Here is a 25,592-nt window from a genome sequence, read left to right as displayed (position 1 = left end):
GGCAAACTGCAGTAATCCCCTATGTGGTAGCATTGCCCTTAGGCTACTGTCGCTGTTTCTCTGCCGGCATATAAATGATGATGTAACTGTATTGACAGGCAAAGTGTCAGCCTATGTTCAGGCACATGGAGTGGATTTTAAGGAGGAGTGGAAACCTGAGAGAGTGCAGTTTCGCACCAAAATCTGCTTGATCTATCTGCACACAGATCCACACAGTGTCTGTCAATGCACTTACATCATGGAACAGATAGGCTGTTTCTCCATCTGCATGTTTACATAATCAGGGAATCTGCTCCGTGTGGCATTAGTTGCAGTGATCCCATCCCAGTGCATCTGCAATCTGCTGATATCTGCTTTGCTTATAAGACATTCTGATTATTACATATGGTAAACATTAATTAAGATCTTATTGGAGTATACTGTAAGTTACAGTTCCCAACTTTAAATCATATCCGATTATCATAAGGTGATGTGAATACTTGACTAGTAGGGCTTGACCTATCCAGAGTGTAGGGAGCTCAGTGAGTTGGGACTTGGAGTATTTTAGTTGACCAGAGAAACACCAGATAACTGCCTGCTACCAGAGTTTCCATCGATTGCTGTGACCTGTAGCACAAAGGGGTTTGAGTGTGTCTTTGATGGCTAAAACCTCTAGATGTGCCATTACCCTTGGGGAGCTCTCTGGATTTAAGAACAGTGGAAAGCTGTGACAGTTTTGACAGATTATCGTATGAGGGAAACCCAATCCATGGTCATACACTGGGGCCTTCCATTGTCTGTCCCAGATTACTGAAGATAATAAAAAAAAAAAAACACAAATGCAAAAGTATTGTAGAAATGATACCTATATTGGCTAACAATAAAAATACGTTGCAAGCTTTTGGAGCTCTAGGTATCATTTCTACAATACTCTTGTATATTTTTTTTTTTTTTTACTTTTTTTATTTTTGACACTGGTTAACATGGTACTACAGTTTTTGTTTTGAGATTACTGAAGATAAATTACAAATATTGTTTCGCCCCTCTTATTTAGCAGTTTTCAACTTGCATTACATAATAAATGATGCCTGATTTTTATTGGGATGATTTTACATGATATAGGCTTCTTTCTGTATTACACAGTGGCACTGGGATTGGCTGGCCTATTTATGTATTCTAACTTGTATTTTTAGTACCATATCAACAAGTTGTCAGTCATGTCTTCTGAAAATCACTACAACAACAGTGACAAAGAAGTGGATGAGGTTGATGCTGCGCTGTCTGACCTAGAGATCACGTTGGAAGGAGGCAAAACATCAACTATTCTGGTGAGAAAAAAAACATTTCTACAATAAAAATGACTTAATATTCATATTTAATTTTTACCCTCCCATTATTATGTTTAAACCAACTGTATTAATCCTGCATTAAATATTGGTGTAAACAGTAACTACTTGCCACTGTATACAATTCAGTTTGTGAATAAAATAATTTTTATTCTTGTAGGCCCATATTACATGGGGCATTTGCAAGAATAAACAATGATAATCAAAAATGGTCTTGTCTGCCAGCTAGTGTTTTCAATAGGAAGCAAAGTGTCTGAAGCACACAGAGCTGTGACAGGAGTACCTGTGCCCAAGTGAGTGTTTTGTAAGTGGAGATCCACCTGTTACCTCTCTGTGTTCTGCAGACACTGCGCTTTCTATAAAATAACACTAGCACCAGTGAAAGGTGGACAGGGATATTTTAACCGATGTTATGGTGATGTTTTTCTACTTGATGGCCTGGCTAGCAGACATTACTTTCTGTGTGCCACGAGCCTATGGTAAGAGCTTTCACTTTCATCCATATAATTAGTTGGAAGTCTGTCTCTTCCCCATTATTCCCTTATGAATCCAAACAATACTTTGAAGCTCTCTCATGTTTCTCACAGCTATAAGAACTTACCTACAAGGTACTGTTAAAGGACCAGTCATTCATTCCCCACCACAAGAATAAGCGTAATATAATATTTCTTACCAAGGACTCTGGGAACTACTTAATGGCAGAAATCACATTTCTCATGAGTTTGTTTTACTCGGAAAATAGCTTGAGCCAAAAAATACTTTACCTGCTAGCAGTGACATCTGATGTCATTTAGATTCATACTATACATGTTTCAGCTGCCATTGGGAGGCTATTTATACATCCCACACTGCAAATAGTTTTTGCCTTTGTTATCTCCTACAGCTTGTTACTTGGTCTGTATGCTTATGGTTGGCTGCCAACAGAACTGTCTCAGGCCTGTCACAAAATAACTAACAAGTGAAGGTATCTGTTAGTAGGTGGTTATGGCTAAGTATGGGGATGCAGCCTTCTAGGCATTTCTAATCTATTAGAGACTGCTGAAGCATGATGAGAATTGCAGTTTGGTAGCAGTTGGAAGTCTACATAATAGGCAAATCTGGTTTGCATGAGTTTCTATAATAACAATTACGCTTTGTTGTATGTTTTTTGTTTTTCACTTTAGGGTGACATTACTTCTATTCCTGAACTTACAGACTACTTAAAGGTTTTCAAGTAAGTTCTTTCCCATATGATTTTTATTGGATCTCTATCATATCTATCCCTGTCTCTATTATTTATTTTTCATTTTTGAGAAAGTTCCCATGATGGGCCAAAATATCAGATGCAGTAAACTAGTGCTTTTGTTCTAACTGTATGTGAAGCGAGCTATATAGGACTGTTATGTTTTTAATTTTATTAATAAAAGTGATATTTTAAAAACGAAGCAACGTTCCCAGTGCTCCGTCTAAAATTCTTGTATGTGAAGGAATATGGGTCAGTTTAATAACCTCGCACCTCTGATATCGCAAGTGCTTATTTTTCTGTATGAAGGAGGACTCTTTTCTTTCAATATGTTAATAAACTGAACCCTATTGAGATTTTGGTTTGGAAAGGAAATATGCATCCTGCTGAATTATAACACATGAAGTATCCGCATATATTTTGGTTTTGCCCTGTGTGGATAATACTATGACCATATAACATCTGTACCCCGGCAGTTTCAGAACTCTTCACACATCCATTCATGCAACTCTAACAAGTAACACCTGTTTGAAGAGTTGCATGATACTTTGGTAATCCTTTCAAAGTAACTCCACAGCATTCACACCTCTGTGAGTTTCAGATGTCACCTTTCTGAAGAGTTACATAGTGCCATTGTGATTGGATTAGTGGAAGAGTATATATGCTGAGGACTTCCCATACCAGTCAGTTGAAGCTGCTCGAATGAGTAGTGAAACTTCTTCAATGATTACCAAACAATTCCAGTTGCTTTAAATTTATTTATACTAGATGATATACCATGACCTGGATGAATGAAAATCTTCATAGACTATGACCATATCTCACCTACTGGTCTTCTTCACTGAATGATGAGCTAAGCTGCCACCTGCAGCATACGGAATAGTTCAGGGGTTCTGGGCACTGATGCCATTGAAGCATGCCAAATCCATCAGTATATAGCTAAACATACTTTCTGTCACCCTTTACTGAAAGGGGCAGGCTTTATTAATGCCATCCAGTAGCGTAGGATGCAAAGTAGTTCTCTGTGTTGCCTAAACTTCATGTAGCCAGAATGTTTCACGTAAGCTGATTTTGCCCATTATGGGAGACTTTTTACCCAATAAATATACCCAGTTTACAATACAAACATAAGTTGAAAAAATACATAATGGTCTGATTTTCCATGTTAAGATGGCCATGTAGCTCCATATTGCAAGGGATTAAGGAATGGATAAATATTTTTGTCTTTAAATATAAGTACTAAAAATATTTTGTCCTGTTATCTACATTATTCCAACAAAATGGCAAATCTACTCTTTCCATGTTCCTAAAGACACGTAGCTGTCATAGTGTGGCAATGGCCAGTCATTAATACTGCAGAAAAAGAAATGATTGCTTACAAATTCTAGTAGTGCTTATAGGATGTGCTTGATGCAGTCATTTCCCAAATAGCAGGCAGTGACTCCACCAGTAATGATTGTGTTTGTTATGAGAATCCACCCACATACACATGATCTCCAAACAATAAATTATGTCTGCTATATTTAGTGCAATACCCAGCAGCTCTAGATCTTCTTCTCCTGTTATCTAATTGAATTTTGGAAGGACACCAGAGAAAGTGGGCATGAAGCTAAGCACAGTCTCAGTGTTCAGCACATGGTCGCGCCTGCAGAGGAATGATTATCTGAAAGCACTGAAGTAGACTGCAGACACAATATATCATCCTTGTCTCTGGTTTACTTTATTTGTATGGATTTTTAGGTTATTTAAGTTGACACTAAAATGTATATTGTTCCATGTGAGGGCTAGCAATGTCTTTGTTCTGCATTGCTAAAAAATATCGGGCAGAATCCAGCTGGAGGTAGAGCATATACTGTATTTATAGTATTTTTCTTTTCTTTTGAAGCAATGGTTTCCATACTAAAGGAATGTCTGACTATTAGAATGTGCACCTGATAGTAATAAAATATATATGTGCAGCCAAGCTTGAGGCTGGAAAGAGGGGAGATTTGTGCTATGCAATCCCAGTCATGTGGTGCCAACATTTCAGCCTGCTATGTGCACCTCTCTTTCCTAAAGGGCCAATATTCCTGCATTTCTTTTGTATTTCTGAAATATGAATATTGAGAAGAATGTGTTTGAGCTCCCTTGCTACCAACAAAAAAATCTGTGAAGCTGCTAATGAGTCAGCTTAATACTGCTAGCTAGTACTCTACTGGGCCAAAATAGAAGTGCATAATGGCCTATTAATTGTTATTTGCACGTATATATAATATATATGTGTGCCTGTCATTGCCCTTATTATTTTTTCTAGCTGATTAGCTATCCTGTGTGTTAACACCATTATTTTTTGGAATTGTTTTGTGATGTAATGTTTCACATTTGCTGTAGGCCAAAGAAACTTACCCTTAAAGGCTACAAACAGTATTGGTGCACATTCAAAGACACATCAATTTCTTGCTACAAGAGTAAAGAAGAATCAAATGGAACTCCAGCTCATCAGATGAACCTAAGAGGTAAGGAAAGCCGTTGCCAGACGCATATGATCGGAATCCTGCTCTCTATTTGTGGCCCTCTTGTCTACTGTATGGAAAAAGAGAGAAACATTGCTGGTTTCTTGATGTCATGGTAAAATACATTGGGGAGGGTGCTTGGATAGAGTAGCTCCATACAAAGATCCCTGCTTAGTGTTTCAGTCTTGCAATAAACACACAACCTGCCAAATGATGTCAGCTCCCAGTACAGAGAAATGCAAAAATAGACTGGAATGCCATTTTGGGAGCACTGACACACTCTGGATCCTGCTGACTATGCCTAAAAGAATTTTTGCAGGAGGTGTGCTCTTTATACCATTAAGACATCTTAAAGACACACTAACTAATATCCTAAAAGTGGTTTTTATCCCCAATCAATTTTTGGTGGGGAGCATCAGTAGCTCTCAGATACATTATTAAATCATTGCATTGGCCCATTTGCCTGTGGGCGGTACAATAAAATAGGTAAACTGGGCCTGGTTTTCCTTCATGCAAAGGGTTCCAGAAATTTGCTGGTTTCTACAGCATCCCCTCCAGCTGCCTGTGGTAGATTCTTGTACACTGGATGGGTGTTATAAGGATTGGTTCTTTTAGTTCTGTTTCTATGAAATCTGTGAATCATTGATCACAATGCATAAGGTAATTGCTGTACTATTTGGCTATGATTTCCAAGTCTGCCTGACATTGGTAATGTCCCTGGAAAGGCTGTATTTGTGAGCTGCAGCTCTGAAGACTTCAAAATAGATAATAAAGACCAGATGTGCAATGACAAACCACATTAAACATATTTATTTAAATCACTAAACCTAACCTTTAAAATTCAGTATATGCCATTAGGAGATTTAGTAAAATTGCAAGCATATTGTCAAAGGGTTGCTAGGAAAATCATTAGCCCGCAAGCAAATATTTTGTTCCTTCTCTTTTATGGCTTGATCTATAAGTGCTGCACTAATACTTTCCTATGGCCAGAGCAGGAAATAATATTACAACATGGCTTTAAGCAAATCGTGTACTCTAAATACAGTTAACTCCAGTTTGTGCTGAAGGCCATGAACATTTGCTGTTAGAGGGCTGCTGTTGCCCAGTTAAGTTTGTTTAGGGTAATGTCGATTGATACACAATGCTCAGACCACTGGTTACTTGCACTGCACAGTAGGCATGCTTTATCCAGAGCTCCAGTGGTATAGGGGCCATGTTTGGATCTGCATTAGCAGAAACAATTCACTATGGGTAAACAGTTTTGTTCATCAAGGGTACCATTGGTATAGTGAATATGCTTGAAAGCTGACCAACACATTTTATTGTTTACTTCATCCAGGGTGAAGTACATGTTGGGTTTTGTTGCTGAATAAGCTTAAGGAGTTCAGTTCATAGCCAAATGATAATTCTAGTTTTTATAATCAAAGCCACTAAATGAGAAGTGAGCATTTCTAGGCCGTTCATACAAACTTTATGAAATATTATCAAATAAAAGGCAGGAGCAGTAACCCAACCAATACAATGCTTGCTTTTAAAAAGGTGACCAGTAAATTCTACCTGCTGATTGGTTGCTATAGGTGGCCTGAAGTGTAGCAAACTTTGCTTTACATTAGCACATACAAATGTAAAGCTCAATTGATTTAGACCATAGGTGGCTTAGTAAACATTCTGTGTTCCATGCAGTGAGTAAATTGATGTATTAAATCCAAGACTGTGGTAATACTGAAAACAGGCATTGGCCTGTGATATCACTCTAGGATCCTACATACAGTAGAATGGTGCATCTTGATCCCGGTAAGCAAATTTTAATATAAGGAATAACTTGGTCAACCAGTTTTGCTTGTATTGTTTTTGCAGGGTGTGAAGTGACACCAGATGTTAACATATCCGGTCAGAAGTTTAACATTAAACTCCTCATACCAGTTGCTGAGGGTATGAATGAGATCTGGCTCCGCTGTGAAAATGTAAGTGCTTTTCTATTGAATATTTAATCATGCAAGTAAATGCATAGTTCTAGGTCCATCATAACGACTTGTGTGGATGGGTTAAAATCACAGGGCCGGCATGAGGACTGAAGATGAAATTCATGTTGGATTTTTACTTTCACGTTGATACAGAGACAAATACTAACACTGTTTCCTCTAATGGCAGGAGAAGCAGTATGCACACTGGATGGCAGCTTGTCGGTTAGCCTCAAAGGGCAAAACCATGGCAGACAGCTCTTATAATCTGGAGGTGCAGAATATTCTGTCTTTCCTGAAGATGCAGCATCTCAATCCAGATCCCCAGTTTATTCCTGATCAAGTAAACTCTGACATAAACCCTGAATGTGTTGTTTCCCCTCGATATCTGAAGAAGTACAAGAACAAACAGGTACTGTTTGCTATTCCAGGCAGTGATGTCCCAAATGCACAGTTGAAAGTGAATTAAAAGCAGAGCTGCTGGTTGGTTACAATGACATGCACCACTGTGTGACTTTGCTTTCTTAACTAATGTGTTTTTCCTTTTATTTGTTCTTTTTTTTTTTATAGATTAAAAGTGAGTTTTAACATATATGTGACCATACAGGCACTGTAGTAAGTTTTGGAGGTCTAAAGACAGTTAAGCATTCCTTGCTTCCCCCCCCACCCATAAATCCCAGGGTGTTTTTCATGGGATTTGACATCAGATGTAACTTTTCTGTCCCCAGAATCCCATGACACTGGGCTGTTGTGTGATTTAGGAAGTGCTGTGCCAGGAGAATGCAAGGAATGTGTAACTGCTAACAGAAGTAAACAGCGTTATCTAAGAAAATATTTAAATGTACTCCAAGCTTTAATTGGAACATTTTAGAAGAATTTTGGGAGAATTTTTATGCAAATATTTCCAAATTGGAAATAAATGGCACAGTTTGCGCTGATTTTCACATCTTAGAAAATTTCATATTTTCACGAGAGTTTTATTTAGCTTTTAAAACTGAAAATGCTTAAAAAGGATGTTAGCAAGCCCTACTCCCACTCCAGTGGGAACCTTTGCAGCTGTTTGCCAGGGCCGGCACTGTGCAGCTGCACTGAGGTCAAACTCTTATCCCCACAGCTGTCTCTGCACATTCTCCCTTTCAAGTGAGAGGAAGAGAAAGCAGCATGCCATTACATCCACAGACGTCCATGCAAGGGAGTCTGCCCAAAGATGTTTAGTGTCCGGCCTCTGTGGCACAAGCTCCTGAGTCCACTGTGTTGGGTCATTTGTGCATGCAGTGCAGTGCCGTTTAGGAGCACACAGTGACAACGTCATGCAGCCCCTTGCTAATGGCTTAGTTAGTTTATTGAGAATTTTAACAGTGCAGGATTTATATAGATGTTTTGTGTAGGACAAGTCAGTTGTTGTTGCAAACAGTCAAGCAACACACATCGAAGTACATAAAGATTTAGCAAATATTTATAATGTTACTGTACACATAGACTGCCCACAGCTAGTTTCAGTTTTATGTTCTGCCTAAAGACTCTGCCAACATGCTCCATTTATTTCCCATACAATAACAGGGAATAGCCTGCTGAGGGCACCAAATAATTCTTCCTTTGCATATATACATTTATGCATTGGAGCTGCCGTATTCTATCTCTTCCCTGCTGGCAAAATAATACTGTGTAAATATGACTGCTAGTGGCTAAAATGCATTGTTTACAGACTGCCCCCAAAAAGAATATTGTATATGTTATATTAACTGGGTCCTCGTACACTGTTTTCTGTATAAAGGTAAATAAATGTTGGCTAGACACTGCAATACTAATTATTCCTTTTAAAAGGCATCACAACCCAAACAAACAGAGTAGGTTATTCAATTCTGTTGGTGCCTAGGCTTCTTGTTTGTATCTGTCTGCACATTAAGTGCCCTTATGCTGCACCAGTTCCCATAATGCCATATGCTTTCTCCCTTCTGCGCTTGAGCTTTGTTTTGGCTCCTTTTCTTTTGGATATTATTTGCATGTTTTTGCCTGGAGCTTTTTCTTTGCTTGTTGCTTTAAACCTCATGCTTTTTTCTTTGTTTTTATCCCCCTTTCTTCCTGCTTTATATTTTGCCCTCCTCTCTCCACGCTGCCACCCACAGCCAGGCTATGTAAGAGACTTGGTAAGTGACCAGAAAAAGGAGCTAATCTTGTCTCACACTATGTTTTTGTGGTCTGATCTTGTAATAAACTAAACTGGCTTTTGTAATAAAACTGTATAACCCCAATGTGAAGGGACTGTGCCCACCCTAACTGCTGCCTCTCATTTTATAATGCAGTAGAATACCTCTCTTTTTTGAAGCATCAAAAATTATTTCTACCGAGCGGGCTGGGAAAATGCTGCAAAGCTGGCAAGCCCTTCTGTGAGAAAAAATGGCTGGCAGGGAAACCCTTTTATTTCTATGAATCCCCATTTCATTTCTTCCTACAGTAGCCAATATTAGTTCAAACTAGGCAGATAATAAGTTTTCTTATTTTTGCTGACCTTAAGCCAACTCCAGCCTGGGTCCCCTGAGCTAAACACTGCTCATCTCACAGCACACTTTTCTACCCTGTCTTTGCATGTGGCTTTTGCAAGTGCTTTAGTTACCCACGCTGCCTGTTTGACATATATACTTTTTGTATATATATCATATACATCATATATATCATATGTGTGTATGTGTAATGTAATGTATTTATTATAATAAAAGTTAAGTTATGTTTTAAATGATTCCCGGTGTGCACCAATATTCACTAGATTTTTATTTTTAATGCTTAATTGGTAGCACCAGGGTCTATGGACTACGCTTAGGAGTGCTGAATCTACGTAGTGTGTGTGTGTGTGTGTATATGTATATGTGTGTGTGTATATATATATATATATATATATATATATATATATATATATATATATATATATATATATAATATATATATAATATTATTTGTGAGCTTTTTATATCTGAAGTCTGTTTGTACAATATTTAAGCCTTCCATTGCGAAGGATTTCAGTGTTCTCTTTAGCTTATTATAACATTTTGACACTGGTCCTTCCCAATACAGCAACATGCAAAAGTGACTCTTGGTTTTTAAAGGAACCCTAGAAATAAACCAAACTGTGTAATAATAACAATTTCTGTTTCCCGCTGGGACAGAGGAAAATAATTCTATCTGTACTTCTTGTGTCTTGTCATCTGGAATTTATAGCAGCCTGTCCGTTAGGTATTGACTGCCAAGGGAATATTACTCCCCACTGCCTGCTGAAATACTATACAGTATTATGGTAGAGAAATTTTATGTGATGTTTATTAGTGTCCCTTTAAACACTTTTCCCCAAGCAGTAAAGAGAGCCTGCTCTATTTGTAAATAAATATAAATATATATATATATATATATATATATATATATATATAGGGAATTAATATGCTGATTGCTTTCCTGATCTTTTAACACTGAACTGAGTTGAACTGACTTACAAAATGTGTTACGTATCCTCTCGTTGCATGCTAATATGGTAACATGACGTGTTGTATTGTGAAGGCTCTTAATATGTGGCCCAAACAAACCAAAGCTGACATTTTGCTCAGCCAAGTGATGGGCGGTTGAAGCATCTTTATTTCAAGCAAATGGAGACTATTATTTCTAATCTTGTTCAGATCACAGCCAGGATCCTGGAGGCGCATCAGAACGTAGCACAGATGAGCCTAATTGAGGCCAAAATGAGGTTTATTCAGGCCTGGCAATCGCTGCCAGAATTTGGCATCACCCACTTTCTTGCAAGGTCAGTAGCTGAAACGCTGAATATATTTGTATAAAATGAGCCAAGTCTGGCTATGTACTAGATCTTTGTCCATTCTTAATATAAATTTTCAAGCATCAAGGCATTATATCTATATTGCCTATCTTTTGGACATATATACATACATTGTATTTATTTAGACTCAGAGTCTAAATTATGATTTGTAATTATTGCCATTAAAGACTCCATCACCCATTACTGCTATTATTGTCCTGGCCCACGGTCCGTGAAGCTTTGCTTTATGAAACCTTTGCTTTATAGATCCCATGAGGCCAGGTATGGAGTGATGCCATGGCCGCTTAAAGGGTGATGGGAAAAGTTTTTGACATAGAGGGCTTATTTACAAAGCATGGGGCATTTTATGCACCTTGCAATGTATTTTGTACTATAGACTTGGCAGTGCTGTATTCATGAGGGCTGGGCTGCGGGCAGTGCATGACCTCCCATTGGCTGTCCCGTAGCTTGCACATTGTTCAGATGCAGAAGCACCAATGGGTACAAGACACAAGAGAGCCCTGTATTTACTACTCTGTATGCTTGTTTTGTGAAAAAGAAAATAAATGGCAAATATAACTTCCATAACTGCTTGTTTTAAGCCCACTCTCACTGACTTGTTTATACCTCCTTTTCTCTCATTATCCAATTATCCCAATGTCCCATTTGAAATATCCATGCACGACTAAGCATTTAAGGCTACAGGGGCCTAGGAAAAACTATATATTGTTATGCCTCAACAGAAAAATTAGTAGACAAATTATGATGCAGTGTTTTAATTGTGTAAATGTCACAGCAGTTATTACCGTGTGTGGGGCTCACCTTTACTGGCCCTCTTATTCACTGCAAGCCAGAATGTTCTGTATCTTGAGGAAATTAGTGCTGGAGGAAATGATAATATTGCAGCTTTCATTGGGTGTATGTATGTGATAATGTCAATTGATGCTCGTGTGTGCTAAATCATTATGGGAACTCCCATGTAAGTATAATATTTTCCCATTTTAGTAAGTTTTCCCATTGCATTGGCAGACACTGCCTTGGCCCAGAGCTGTCTTTTCACATCTGCAGTTCTGTAGTCCCATAAGATAGCAGTTACTCTGAACATTTTGGACATGCACTTGTCTTGGAAATTTGCCAATAGTTCCCTGTTTTTAATGTGTTTTTTGCCCAATAAAGAGTGTTTGTTACTAACAGCAACATGTGTTGTACAGGTTCCAAGGAGGCAAAAAGGAGGAACTGATTGGCATCACATACAACAGGCTTATTAGAATGGATGCAGGCACCGGAGATGCAATCAAGACCTGGCGCTTTAGCAACATGAAACAGTGGAACGTCAACTGGGAAATAAAAATGGTAAGTGTGAAACTTCACTGTGTAGATGAGGCAGACGCACAGTGACCTTAGTTACCTCTGGAATGGAATGTCAAATGCAGGAAATTATTTCTTGCTTATTCTTTTGCTGATACAATTATGTGCAATTGATACAAATGATGATGCACTTTAGAGAAGCAGACCAAGATGTTATTTTGGAGCCGCATTTATAGTCCTTGGTGCCCCACACAGTGGCGTGAATGGGTTACTAGCTAACCCCTGTAGCCATATTTGTGTGTGCTCTACTTTTGTTTACCTGGTATGCACTGTTAAGAAGGCATCCATGCTCCTGAGTAGAACAATGAATTAGTATTCCACTGTATGAAGCCACTTTCTGAAGTTACATAGCACTTTTTCTGATACCCAGGTGTTATAGGCATGGAGCTTTAGACATTACTAGGAGTTCTCCTGCTTTCAGGAAGATCAGATAGATAAGTGATAGCTTTAGCAATGACTCTTCATTTATCTATTGACTTGAGCGCTCCTAGTAATGATCCAACCTCCAGCTAAATCCTTAGGCTTGTGATTGCCTTCCCCTCTTCCAATTCACTTGAATGGTAGCTTCCAGGCTGCGCTGGTATGAGCTGTTTTGGTCCTGAAAAGGATCTGAGATTCTCTTGTGAGGCAGTACCCACTCATACACTGCCTAATGCTTCCCATTCAAATGATGTAGAGCTGTTTTTCAGCTGGCTGAAATATTTTGAAAAGTGCCATGTGTTCCAAAAAAAATGGTAGTGTTTTAAAGAAATTAAAATATAATGTACTGTTACCCTGCACTGGTAACACTGTTGTGTTTGCTTTAGAAGCTCTTAATATAATTTATATAAATAAGCTGCTGTGTAGCCACGGGGGCAGCCATTCAAGCTGGGAAAAAAGGAGAAAAGTCACAGGTTACATAGCAGATAACCGATAAAGCACCATTGTATTCTACAGGTCTTATCTGCTATGTATGTATGTATGTGCCTTATCTTCCATTTTCCAGTTTGAATGGCTGCCCTATGGCTACAAAGCAAGGTATTTATATAAACTATAGTTGGGTTTCTAAAACAAACACATTTACCAGTGCAGGGCAACTGTACATTATATTTGAATTACTTTGCTACATTTTCATTTCTTGGTGTTACTGTTCCTTTAAGGGTAGTTCACCTTTTTTAATGAGAAGAAAATGTACAATCACTGGGGCCGGTATTCGCTGATACCCCCCTGGGCCAGTGCTCCTGTTCGAAGAAAATTGCCCTGGCCCAGGGTTACCTGCAAGTGAGCAATCCTCCTAACTTCTTTCTTCGGACATGTGCAAGCATGATAATGTCCTAGGAGGTGGGGCACACAGTGTCAGGGGGCGAGAGAGCGAGGAGTGTGCCATAGCCCACAATTTGTAAGCTGGAGTTGTACCTTTCACACGTTTAGTTAAGGTGTGTGATAGCGGCCCTGCACAGTGCCGAGCAGCATTGGATGCAGTTCTTTTAACAAGCCATATTGTGCCTACAGGTGACTGTGGAGTTTGCAGATGAAATGCGGCTGTCGTTCATATGCGCAGAAGTAGATTGCAAAGTAGTCCATGAATTTATTGGAGGTTATATTTTCCTGTCGACGCGTGCAAAGGACCAGAATGAAAGCCTAGACGAAGAGATGTTCTTCAAACTTACCAGTGGCTGGGTGTGATTGCCTCCACCCCTCCCTCCAGCCACTAAATTTAAATTTACCATGAGCTTTTTTAATTATTTTTTTATTTTTACATATGCTGCTTAAAAGAAGAATAAAAAATAAGCTTGAAATATATCCATTCTATGAAATGTTTTGCATTTAACAAGATCTGTGTGCACTAATTTGGACACCTCCATTAACCTAGTCCTGCCTGTGGTCAGTGGTGGCAGTGTGGGTGTTTGTTACAGTTTTGCTGGCCATGAATGTGGCCAACAGGAATGATCCCACCCAAGCTATGAGAGTGTGGGAGTCCGAAGCCATTAACCCCACCAGTACCCAGGCGCTTAAACTATTCAAGACCTATTTATCACGTGTAATGCATGTGTTTTTATATTTGACTTGTAAAGGTGACCTCGTGGTTTTTAAACTCTCCTGCCTTTTAACCCTTTGGGGGGCAGAGTGCACACTCATTCAGCACTCAGGGTTAACCATTTTCAGCTAGTCATTTCACCGCATCAGATCAAACTCTCTGACTATCCTGAAAATGAAAGGGCCTGGGAGGAAAAGTAGTATTCCATCTGTAACCTGTCTCCTTCCTTCATATATCTTCTCTTATCATTCTGTCTACACCATATAGTATTATGACTAAAGTAGTATTCACCAGCATACTCGCGTCAGATATGCAATATTTCATGACGATATGAAGTAAAGGTCTAATGAAGTATACATTTTTGTGTAACTTATGTACAAACACAAATTTTATAATAATTGTACAGTTTTATCTTTTTTTTTTTGTTTGTTTTTCATTAGCCACATCTGCCTTAGATCTAGTGTATCTGCATTTGAATGTTATGCATTTATTAATGTATGTCTTTAAAACATATGCCTTAATTTTTAGAATCTTAAGTATTTCACTACAGTATTTGTCCCTGTTTGTGACTGATTATGAGATGAACCTTTTTATATAGACAGGGCTGGCTGTAGATAGGTGCCTTGGGACTAGATGGTGCTCAGTTGTTGATAGTAGCCACTGTAGGTAATACAATATGAAGATGGGCCTAACTGGCTCTTGACTCTTGTTGGCAGTAGTCCACAACCTGTGACACTGTTAACTGTTGTTGAACTTTAATGTCCAACAATGACTGGAGCTGCAGGTAGAGGATCACTGCTCCAAGAATGTTCAGATCTCTTTTGTGCCACAGCACGAATGCTCCTTTGTAGGTAAATTTCCAATCTGCTGCTTTGCTACTGGCCAGGCATTATATATATCAGGGCTGTCCAACTGGAGGCCTGTGGCCAGATGTGGCCCTCCCATGGATTTTTATGGCCCTCAGACTGCTCGTAGGCTCCATTTAATTTAATCTGGCCAAACGCACTTTGAGAAATAATTAATCCTCTCCATGTAATGAATTGGACAGCACTAAAATATATAACAAATAGAAAGGTGATTGGAATCTGCTTATTTATTCTGAACCCCAACTGAACATGCCTTCCCTGAAAGCCAAATGAGGAGAGAGAAATGATACAAATGGGTTCACACCACAGTATGTATCTCTACCAACATGACCGAAGCCCAAGGTCTGGATGTGTTCCTAATGTTATGTTTGAATGCAGGCAGCTGCAGTGTATATGCCTACTAAAGCGCAAACACTAAGAGACTCGGCTCCTTACTATGCACTACAGATATTTACTGGTTGAAAGCCATAGCCACGTCTGAAATAAAGTATTGAACAAACTAATGCCTTTTCTGCTTTGAGCTATGTAGTATCTGGTTCTTGGCTGATTAAATGTCAAAGGCTCGCTTGTCACAATAGGGTTAATGAAATAAGTTTATTTTGCCAATGCATAATGTTATAGCTGCATGAAACACTTTTACTTGCTGCAAAATTCTGTGTTCAAACATGTTTATGATATGAATTAAAACTATGTATAAATGCTTTTTATTTTAAATAAAAGATAACCTTTTATTTAATGGGCTTTGGGTTTTCTGTATGCTCTCACTGGTTAGGAATGCGAATTCTGAATTAATTCTGGCTCGCACAGGAGCAAGGCTGTTTATAATATGCATTGCATATAATGATTTTCTCTTCTTATGCTGAGAAACACCATTAAATACTATTCTATTCTAGGGACACAGTCCCTACCGGTGTTTCCTGGTTTAATGTATCCCCCTACTGTATATATTCACACAGAGTTCCTTATTATAACCACACATGATAGCAGTGCTGATCTTCCCTAGTACTACCCATACGCAGAGGTATACAGCAAGTGTGCTGGTACTTGCTTGTTTGCACCTTACAGGAGAAGGAAAGGCAAAATCACTTGGGGGTGCCAAAATGTTAGGCACCCCAAGTGACTTGAATCACCTACCTTGTACCCCGGGCTGGTACCCCTGTTAGGAGAGAACAGCACCAGCCCGGGGTAGCTGCAGCGCTTCCTCCTTCCTGCTTCTGTTGCGCGCGCATGCGCAGTAGAATGAAAAGCTGAACTTTAACAGAGAAGTCGGCTTTTCACTCTACTGCGCATGCGCCTGTCATGTAGTCCTTCCAAAAGCGAAGGAGGAAGCGCTGCAGCTACCCCGGGCTGGTGCTGTTCTCTCCTAACAGGGGCACCAGCCCGGGGTACAAGGTAAGTGATTAAAGTCACTTGGGGGTGCCTAACATTTTGGCACCCCCAAGTGACTTAGCCTTTCCTTGTCCTTTAAGAAGGGTCTTTAACCCGATACATTGTGCACTTTCCTTTTTTCTCAAAAGTTGTGAAAGTTGCTACTTACTATATATGCCTTGTACCAAAAGCAGTGCTTGCCTAGGAAAGCAGGGAGGCAGAGTAGGGTTGCCACCTGTTTGGTTTTAACCTAAAGGGCTGTTGGGGTTTCAGCCTTGTGAAACCCAAACAATAATCTGGCCAATAGCCACCTCTGATTACATGGCCCCACCTCCATGAGGCACAACCACACCCTTACATTTCATGACCACACCCCCATGTCACAGCTCTGCCCCCTGATGTCATTCTGCACTTATATCCTTTGTTTGCTGAGGTACAAGGTGGCAACCCTAAGGCAGAGACATATGCAAAACCAGCACCCAGCAGCAATGGAGTACACAGTAAGTGGTACTGACACAGAAAAGAGCCAGAACACTTTGGATTCAGAGAAGCTATCTCATTTAGAAAGTGTGTGCCCTTTAAATGCTTTACAAAAATGCAACCAATATATGTAGAGATAAGCAAATGTTTAGGTCAGCCAATTTAAGAAGTTTACATGAGTTTTATTGATGCCACAAGATGACAATCACATTCATACTATGATTGTATTTCAGGAGCCAATTAACAAGTTTTTTATGGGTTTGTATAGGAGGCAACCCACTCAGACACTGAGAGAATATACTCCTTGCATAGTACCCTGCAATTGCTGCACAATTGGCTATGCAGGGAAGGACGTTTTGTGTGGCATATTGTATTAGGGATCATATGCAGCATTGGAGGTGATAAATGGTTTCAGAAATGCTCCTTTCCTTGTGAAACATTCTGTATAATCATAAAACAACCAAGAATTCTAGGAGCTGTAGTTCACAAGAGCCAGTAGGCATCTGCACAGTATAGTACAAATGAGGGCAGATATTGTAAAAAGGCTGAACCATAAACACCTTGGTGGTGGTGGTGGGGGGGACAGGCAGAAAACATTTTGTCCAATAGAGAAAACACTACCAGCCATTTGTCTGGCAAGCTTTGCAGTTTACAGGCTCTGCTTGTCAGTATTGTTGTTCTGCCTAAAATGGAAACCATTTGCAAGCTAGAAAACACATTTGCAGAGGCTAATTACGTGACTCACATTGGCCTGGATTTTTTAATGTTTATTTTTGTCATAGCCTTGTAATTAGTGGGCAGCTCCCAGACAGTTTGGTTAAATGTCATTTAGAAATTGCCTTCACATTTTTTCCCACTCATAACACATAATTTTACATTGCATACAAGATTCAATAGCTGATTATATATATATATATATATATATATATGTATTGCTTTACATTTACATCTGCTTTGTACCTGTTTTAGTCTTGTTCCAAAATAATGTCCAGCTGTTGGGGATCTCAGAGGCCAAAAGTGACACTGGAGTGGCCCAAGAACAAAAAGTTGAATGACATATTATGGCCCAAATATGCAAAGCTGGTACTGACAACAACAAAAGTATTGAAAGAGGTGTCTCTCTCATGTAATCAATGGGTCTTCAAGGAAAAGGGAAGGTATAGTAACAGTGATTGTAATCACTTACCTAATAACCTGGGGTGGTGCTCCTGTTAGCAGAAAGCTGCCCAGGGTATCTGTGTGCAAGCAATCATCTTCCTCCTGTCTTCTTTATTTGTGATCCCGGGCCCAGGGTATGTGCAGTAGAGTGAAAAGGCCGGCTTTTTTGTTAAAGTTCATCAACTGAGCATGTGCAAGTGGCGCCAAGACAGTAAAAGCAAGAGAATTGCTCACTGGCAGGTAAGGGTGGCCATACACTGTAAGATCCGCTTGTTTGGCAAGGTCACCAAGTGAGCAAATCTTTTCCCAATATGCCCACCTATGGGTGACCTATATCAGGCTAATTAGATTATTTGGTCCTATAGGCAAATGTTCAAATTAAAACGGTAGGCATAGGCGCCGTTGGTTTGGGGACCGCATCAACAAGCCAATGTAGTCCCCGATCCGACAGAAAAATCAAACCTGGCCGATTGAGATCTTGACAATTTCAGGCCAGATGTTGATTGGGGAGGCCCATGCGTGTTGCCCATACACTGGCAGATAAGCTGCCAAATCAGTCAGCTTGATTGGGCACCACCCAGTGATTGTACCTTTGTTACTTGTCTAGTAAAGTGAAAAAAATATCTTTTGGTGGAATGTATTACAAAGTCTTCAGTTTGCTTATGTCTAGTAACCATAGCAACCAATCTGATGTTTATATTAAAACCAGCCCAGTAAATGGTACATGATGATTGGTTGCTAGGGGTTACTAGATATGGGCAAACGGAAGACCTTTTATTACATTCCACCAACAGATGTTTTTGCACTAAGCAGTCTTGAAGACATTTGCTTTCACCTTATGGGACAAATGTGCAATGCAGAATTAAAACAAAAGATTATTTAGAGATAAAGTACTTTCTGCAAAGACATTCCTGTCCCAGCCCAGAGGCATTCCTTTATTCTGCTTTGTTTTTCTCCCTGTGGGACTGCACATGGTAAATGCCTTTCTATCTCTGTTCTTGGATTCTGATTTAGGGATCAATGCAAAATACTGATCAGAAAAAAGTAGCAAGTCTGATGTACAGTATAATGTGATGTATTATTCTTATTAAATATGGAATGCAAGTTGGATCAAAAAGAGAAAATCTTTCCAGTCTGATTTCCCCTTACTCAGTTTAGCACCAACTTGGTGCTATCAACAGGGGGTGCAAAAGTTTATAAACTGTAAAGAATGGAATAACAGGGTTCTCTGGCAGCGGTTCTCAACCTGTGGGTCGGGACCCCTTTGGGGGTCGAATGACCCTTTCACAGGGGTGGCCTAATACCATTGGAAAACTCATAATTCCGATGGCTTTAGGAATAATTTTATGGTTGGGGGTCACCACAACATGAGGAACTGTATTAAAGGGTCGCGGCATTAGGAAGGTTGAGAAGCACTGGTATAGGGCAACAGGCTTAGTCAAAAAGCTGGATACACCCCATGATACTAATTAAACCCAACAGGATTGTTTTGCATCCAATAAGGATTATTTATATCTTAGTTGGGATCAATTACAAGGTACTGTTTTATTACTACAGAGAAAAAGGAAATCATTTTTAAAATTCTGAATTATTTGATTAAAATGGAGTCTATGGGAGACGGGCTTTCCGTAATTCGGAGCTTTCTGGATAATGGGTTTCCGGATAAGGGGTCTGATACCTGTATATTTATTTTTGGAGGTTTAGATATCGTTTATGCACCTTTCATACATAATTACAACTGAATGAGCTCATGTCAAAAAGGAAGGGTATATTTTCCCCTTTAAAAAAATATAAGGCATTCAATAAATGCCTTTGAGTGGAATATGTACATGGTATAGGACTTGACTCCGCAAACATGTAAAACTATTGTTTAAGCTTTTGACACCAGGAGAGGATGCAGACCATTGTCTGTAGGCTACTACTTTCCATTAAATTACATGTGCTGAAAGATATCTTTTCCACCATAAAAATATGAAGAAAACTTTTTCCTGTTTTCATACAAAATATAGAGTGTTGAGGAGCAAAACAGGCTTGCACTTCCACTGGGTGACTGACAGATGCCGAGCTATACTGCGCACGTCAATGCACGCCAAGCCAGTGGGCTTATAATGGCCACAATACACACAGGCCCATTGGTGTGTAAAGAAATAATCAAGTTTTTTAAGTATTTAAGTAAAAACACTTCTGAATTCCCTTTTCAAAATTAGGCTTTAAAGGAGAATGCAAGGCAAAATGTAAAAAGCATACTGCCCAATAGTCCTCCTATTGTTTAGTAAAAACACCACACTTTTGGCTAATCAAATATTTACTCAGTCACACTTACTTCACATTTTCTAGAACAGGCAGCCATCTCTAAAAAGGTATTCTCCCTTCCTTTCCCTCCTTGCTTCATACTGCACATGTGTTTCATTCCCTCCCCCCCTCCCCTCTGCCAGATCCGCTTCTGATTGGCTGGTGGGCATGTGTAGCTCAGAACAGCAGACAGGATCAAGTTACACACATGCTCAGAGAATAGGAAGGTTGCCGCTGGCAGCCTACAGGAAGGGGAGAGAGATTTCAGTGATGTCACTGTAGGCTTCACACTGCTGTAGGCTGCCAGCACCATATCTCAGAGAAGCAAGCAGGGATCTGGGAATTTAGATATGCAGTAAGTACTTAAAAAGAATGTCTTTAGACTTACTTTTAATTTATATTAACTTTTCATTATCCTTTAATTTTATTCTATTAAGAGTCAAGTGGAGCCAGAGTGGCAACTTAGTATTTTTTTAGTTTGCATGGCTCATTATAAGCACAGAATATTTCTGCATGCTTGTATATATGGGATATGTCCAACTGATTAAAAGCCAACATTTGGAAGGTTTCATGTTGCAAAAGGTATTGAACAAGATGTATATCAGTCTTAAATCTCGTGCTAAAGGTAGCACCCATGATAGAATTTTTATCTTGGAATTAAATAATAGTTTCATATTGTTGTCATTATTTGACCCACATTTTGAGGACGTTTGTGTTAGTTGGCCGACCATTTGTTACAGATATTGTTACATATCAATCAGTAAATGGAGGCTACTGGCACACAGGGCCATTCCAGCAGGGGATGGCCCCAAATGGTCGTCCCACTTCGAGAGGAAATTTCAGCCGAGTTCAGAAAGCTGAAATAATGCTTATATTTGTCACCCTAAGGTACGGAGATTTACATTATGGAATGATCCCTTATCTGAAAAACCTAGATCCCAGGAATTCCAGATAACAGATCCCAGACATTTGCACATTGTTAGGGAGAGATTTTGGCCCATAGCTGGATGCGCACCTCTCTGTCTCATGGCTGTGTCTGGGCCATTGTAGGACGCTTACCTTAATGTGCCTGTGCTGCTCCAGTGTTACTTTAGCCTCGTGTTTTAGATAATTATCTGAAAGTTTTCTTTAGTTATTTGCAGATGAAAATATAATTTTGCATCATCCATACTTCCTTTTGTTTTCACAAGATGTCCAATCCCCGCTGATTAAAAGCAGTCCCACAGATTAATCCTAGCACCGCCATATGTTACTGTAGGTGTGGGTGAGCCATATCACTAGCTCTGCATAACACTGATCTGTATGGGAGACATTATTCAAATAGAACTGTTTAAAAGCACAACTGGAATTTGCTAAAAAGAAAAAGAATGAAAAGCATTGTAATTAAAATATTTTGTAATGTTGCCCTGCACTGGTACAACTGGTATGTTTTCTTTTGAAAATCTACTATAGTTTATATTAACAAACTGCTGTGTATCCACGGGGGCAGCCATTCAAGCTGAAAAAAGGAGAAAAGGCACAGGTTACATAGCAGATAACAGAGAAGCTATGTTGTATATAATGGAATTCGTCAGAGCTTATCTGTTATCTACTATGTATCCTATGCTTAAAGGAACAGTAACACTAAAAAATGAAAGAGCTTTAAAGTAATAAAAATATAATGCACTGTTGCCCTGCACTGGTAAAACTGGTGTGTTTGCTACAGTAACACTACTATAATTTATATAATAAGCTGCTGTGTAGCCACGGGGGCAGCCATTCAAGCTGGAAAAAAGGAGAAAAGGCACAGGTTACTTATCAGATAACAGATAAGTTCTGTAGAATACAATAGTGTTTTATCTGTTATCTGCTTTGTGCCTGTGTCTTTTCTCCTTTGAGGGCTCTGGTACACGGGGAGATTAGTCGCCCGCGGCAAAACTCCCTGCTCGCGGGCGACTAATCTCCCCGAGTTGCCTTCCCTCTGCCATCCCACCGGCGAACATGTAAGTCGCCGGCGGGATGGCAGACGCGGCGGGGCGATTTCGGGAAATCGCCGAAAAAGCCTCGCGAGTCTTTTTCGGCGATTTGCGCGAAATCGCGCCGCCGCGTCTGCCATCCCGCCGGCGACTTACATGTTCGCCGGTGGGATGGCAGAGGGAAGGCAACTCGGGGAGATTAGTCGCCCGCGAGCAGGGAGTTTTGCCGCGGGCGACTAATCTCCCCGTGTACCAGAGCCCTGAATGGCTGCCTCCATGGCTACATAGCAGCTTATTTATATAAATTATAGTAGACTTTCTGAAGTAAACACACAACTTTTACCAGTGCAGGGCAGCAGCACATTATATTTTAGTTATTTTTATACACTTTCATTTTTTGGTGTTACTGTTCCTTTAAATGGCTGCCCCCATGGCTACACAGTAAGGTATTTATATAAACTATAGTAGTGTTACTGTAGCAAACACATCAGTTTTACCAGTGCAGGGCAACAGTACAATATATTTCTATTACTTAAACACACTTCAGTTTTTTGATGTTACTGTCCTTTAAGGTGGGGAAAGAGTTTGTTATCAGTTGAGGCCAAGATAAAGCATTTTCATCAATTTGTATATCAACCTATTATGACCTGCACCTCAAAGACTCCATACCTAGGAAGAAAAGCCTTTTTGGAGCAGTTTGCCGCCCATGATACCCTTAATGACAAACTACAGATTTATTTACAACCCATTACAAGAGATGTACTTAATGCCACTAGACTTTAAGATATGACTAAAGGTCCCCATACACGGACCTACATACTGATTCTAGCTGCTGATTTGGCAGCTAATTGGCCCATGTATGGGCACTACCGACGGGCCTCCCTATAATCGGCCAGATATCGATTAAAAAATCTAGTCAGATCGGGGACCGCATTGGCTCGTTGATGCGGTCCCCGGACCGACTTTGGCTATACCCACTGTTATAATTCGATCGTTTGGCCCCAGGGCCAAATGATTGAATTAGCCTGGATTCTCCCGATATGTTAATAATAATGTTAATAATAATAATAATGCAACCTCTTACTGTGCCCCTCCCCCCCAGCGCACACTGCACCCTAACCAGCTATATATTATTTATACAATGTGTTCTACCCAAGATATACAAATAGAAAACTACTTGTAGATAAATGAGTCTCAGGAACAGCATAGGAAGAACCTCACAGGAGTCAGAGTCTTTCAGTTACTAAAGGAAACTGATGAAGAGCTGTTTGCACAAGAGACAGAAAGATCAGAGAGATAAATGAAAATCAGGAAGCTGTTTAATTGCAAATGGCCAAGGAGTGGAGGATATATCTAAGGAAGGAAAAGGTCAACAGTTTGAAAAGCAAAGGACAAGTCCAAAAGTTTTGGAACACAGTCGTGTTATATTTTTAGAAGCTGATAGTCATGTTAAGTAATTTTACATATGCTTATTTAAACAATAGTGTGAATAATTTTTAAAGGGGTGCAGCATAGTGGTGCCCCCTATAGCACCTCTAACTAACGTGTGTCATTACTACCATGGAGTTATATAGGCTGATTAAAGTGGTCTTTCTGGTAGTTGCAGTAATTATTGCAGATGTAAAGGTGCACTCTGTCCTCACCTAACTCAGTATACAAAGGGATCGGCACCTTCCACACTATTCATAAAATATACTTGCCCAATCAAGTTCATGAGAGACTAGGTCCACTAAATGTATTGATTATTTGCTGTTCCAGCATGAGTGCAAGCAGACAAAACATGACACTCATAACAAATCTATAGCACTGGGCTCTTAGTCTCTTCTCTGCAGCACCACAGACTAAATTAGTTTAGGGGATCTCAGCAATTAATCTCAGGGATGGCAAAGTATATTAAAGGTATACTGCTCAGTTTATCTACCAGCTGTTTGAAACACAGGCCACAACTGCTAAAATGTCTTACCTTGCAGTGCTTACTTAGAGGCTTACATTGCAAAAAATAACAATGTTACTGTAATTTGTGTAACAAGTGTTGCAATAGATAGACAATAGCCAGTGTGTTGTCCCAACATGCAGTGTCTCATCAGCATTTGGTGCTCTGTGGGCACATTAAGGGCACCTATCACCCCTATATTGTTTCCCCCACCAGAGGTGCAGGCTTATAGAGACCACACTCCAGAAAGGGTAAACAAATTTTTTCTTTTAAAAAACAACCCAGTGTGGTTAGCCCAGCGCTAAAAAACTATTGTTTCCCCCAACTGGAGTGCTGGCTGTATTAGACCGCACCTCTGGTGGGGGAAACAATATAGGGGTGATAAGTGCCCTTTAAGGTAGCCATACACAGACAGATTTTAGCTGTTTAAATTCAATTTGATTAAATCGAATTAGGCCGACATCAGAGAGACAATCCACTCGTTTTTCCTTTAGACAAGAAATTATCTTTGTTAACTTGTGCTCCTGTGCATTTAAACAAATAAAAATAAACCACCGCATGAGAACACATGAAGAAAATCTTGCAAGTAAGGGCCCATATTGGGTCAATGTCCAGGTCAGACACCTCAAATGCCAGCCTTTGGAAACTCTGCTGTAAATGTAACCCTAATTTACCTGAATTCCAGTAGTATCTTAGCAAGCACAGGGCATCAATTACATTAGACCCTCTCTCTCAACAGCATTTTGGATGCCAGAGGTTCTTGATCCAATAACAAAATGTTTATTTAGCAGACAGAAAGCAGTACTATTATCTACATAGCAATTGATAAAAAGTGGTTACGGCAATATTCACTTGCAGAGCACATCACACATCACACACTGACACTCCCCTGAGGACAGACTTGGCAGGATCTCACTTTACCTCTGTAACGCCCTTAAGTGGACCTGGATCACCTCCACTGGAAACATCTAACCTGAATCCCTTTCTACTATGATCCCTACATAGCAAGCAATATCACCGGAAGATATACCTATAATCTATCAATTCTACGTTGAAACTCAGAACTGCCTTTCTAGCTCAACCTGTCTGACACTCCTAAAGTGAACTATAGCAGGAGCTACACATATGGCTGTCAGCTTCCCTCATGCATAGGGTCCCTGTTCCCCAAATTACACTAAAGGGATGTTCCTTTAGGGCACAGCTTTTTTACTGAGGTCTTGAATCCCAGGCTCTTCAGTAGCATACACTTATTTTGAAGTCCAAAGAGGAAGAGGCATGAGCTCCCAGTCACTATACTAAACCACCACAGGAAGCAGTCATAACCATTCTGGCCAATAGGGAGTGCTATCCCACCAG

The 25,592-nt window shown here is 39.8% G+C and overlaps 1 protein-coding gene across 6 annotated transcripts in view; it reads left to right on the top strand.

The window, feature by feature from the left end:
• Nucleotides 1-15,786, top strand: part of fermt2 (fermitin family member 2) — a 60,616-nt gene extending 44,830 nt beyond the window's left edge. For 4 of the 6 annotated variants that reach the window (XM_031892052.1, XM_031892051.1, XM_031892047.1 and 1 more), the window contains 9 exons: nucleotides 1,173-1,307; nucleotides 2,489-2,538; nucleotides 4,918-5,042; nucleotides 6,897-7,003; nucleotides 7,191-7,412; nucleotides 9,127-9,147; nucleotides 10,663-10,787; nucleotides 12,011-12,152; nucleotides 13,659-15,786. In XM_031892052.1, coding sequence (XP_031747912.1) covers nucleotides 1,173-1,307; nucleotides 2,489-2,538; nucleotides 4,918-5,042; nucleotides 6,897-7,003; nucleotides 7,191-7,412; nucleotides 9,127-9,147; nucleotides 10,663-10,787; nucleotides 12,011-12,152; nucleotides 13,659-13,832 — 1,101 coding nt within the window. In that variant the 3' untranslated portion in view covers nucleotides 13,833-15,786. The remainder of the gene's footprint in view (nucleotides 1-1,172; nucleotides 1,308-2,488; nucleotides 2,539-4,917; nucleotides 5,043-6,896; nucleotides 7,004-7,190; nucleotides 7,413-9,126; nucleotides 9,148-10,662; nucleotides 10,788-12,010; nucleotides 12,153-13,658) is intronic. The other 2 variants (XM_031892048.1, XM_031892050.1) reach the window with 1 other exon arrangement.
• The last annotated feature ends 9,806 nt before the right edge of the window (nucleotides 15,787-25,592 follow it).

This window comes from Xenopus tropicalis, chromosome 8 (assembly GCF_000004195.4).
Source record: "Xenopus tropicalis strain Nigerian chromosome 8, UCB_Xtro_10.0, whole genome shotgun sequence".
NCBI classification, from domain to species: Eukaryota; Metazoa; Chordata; class Amphibia; order Anura; family Pipidae; genus Xenopus; species Xenopus tropicalis.
This window is presented reverse-complemented; position numbering and strand designations above follow the sequence as displayed.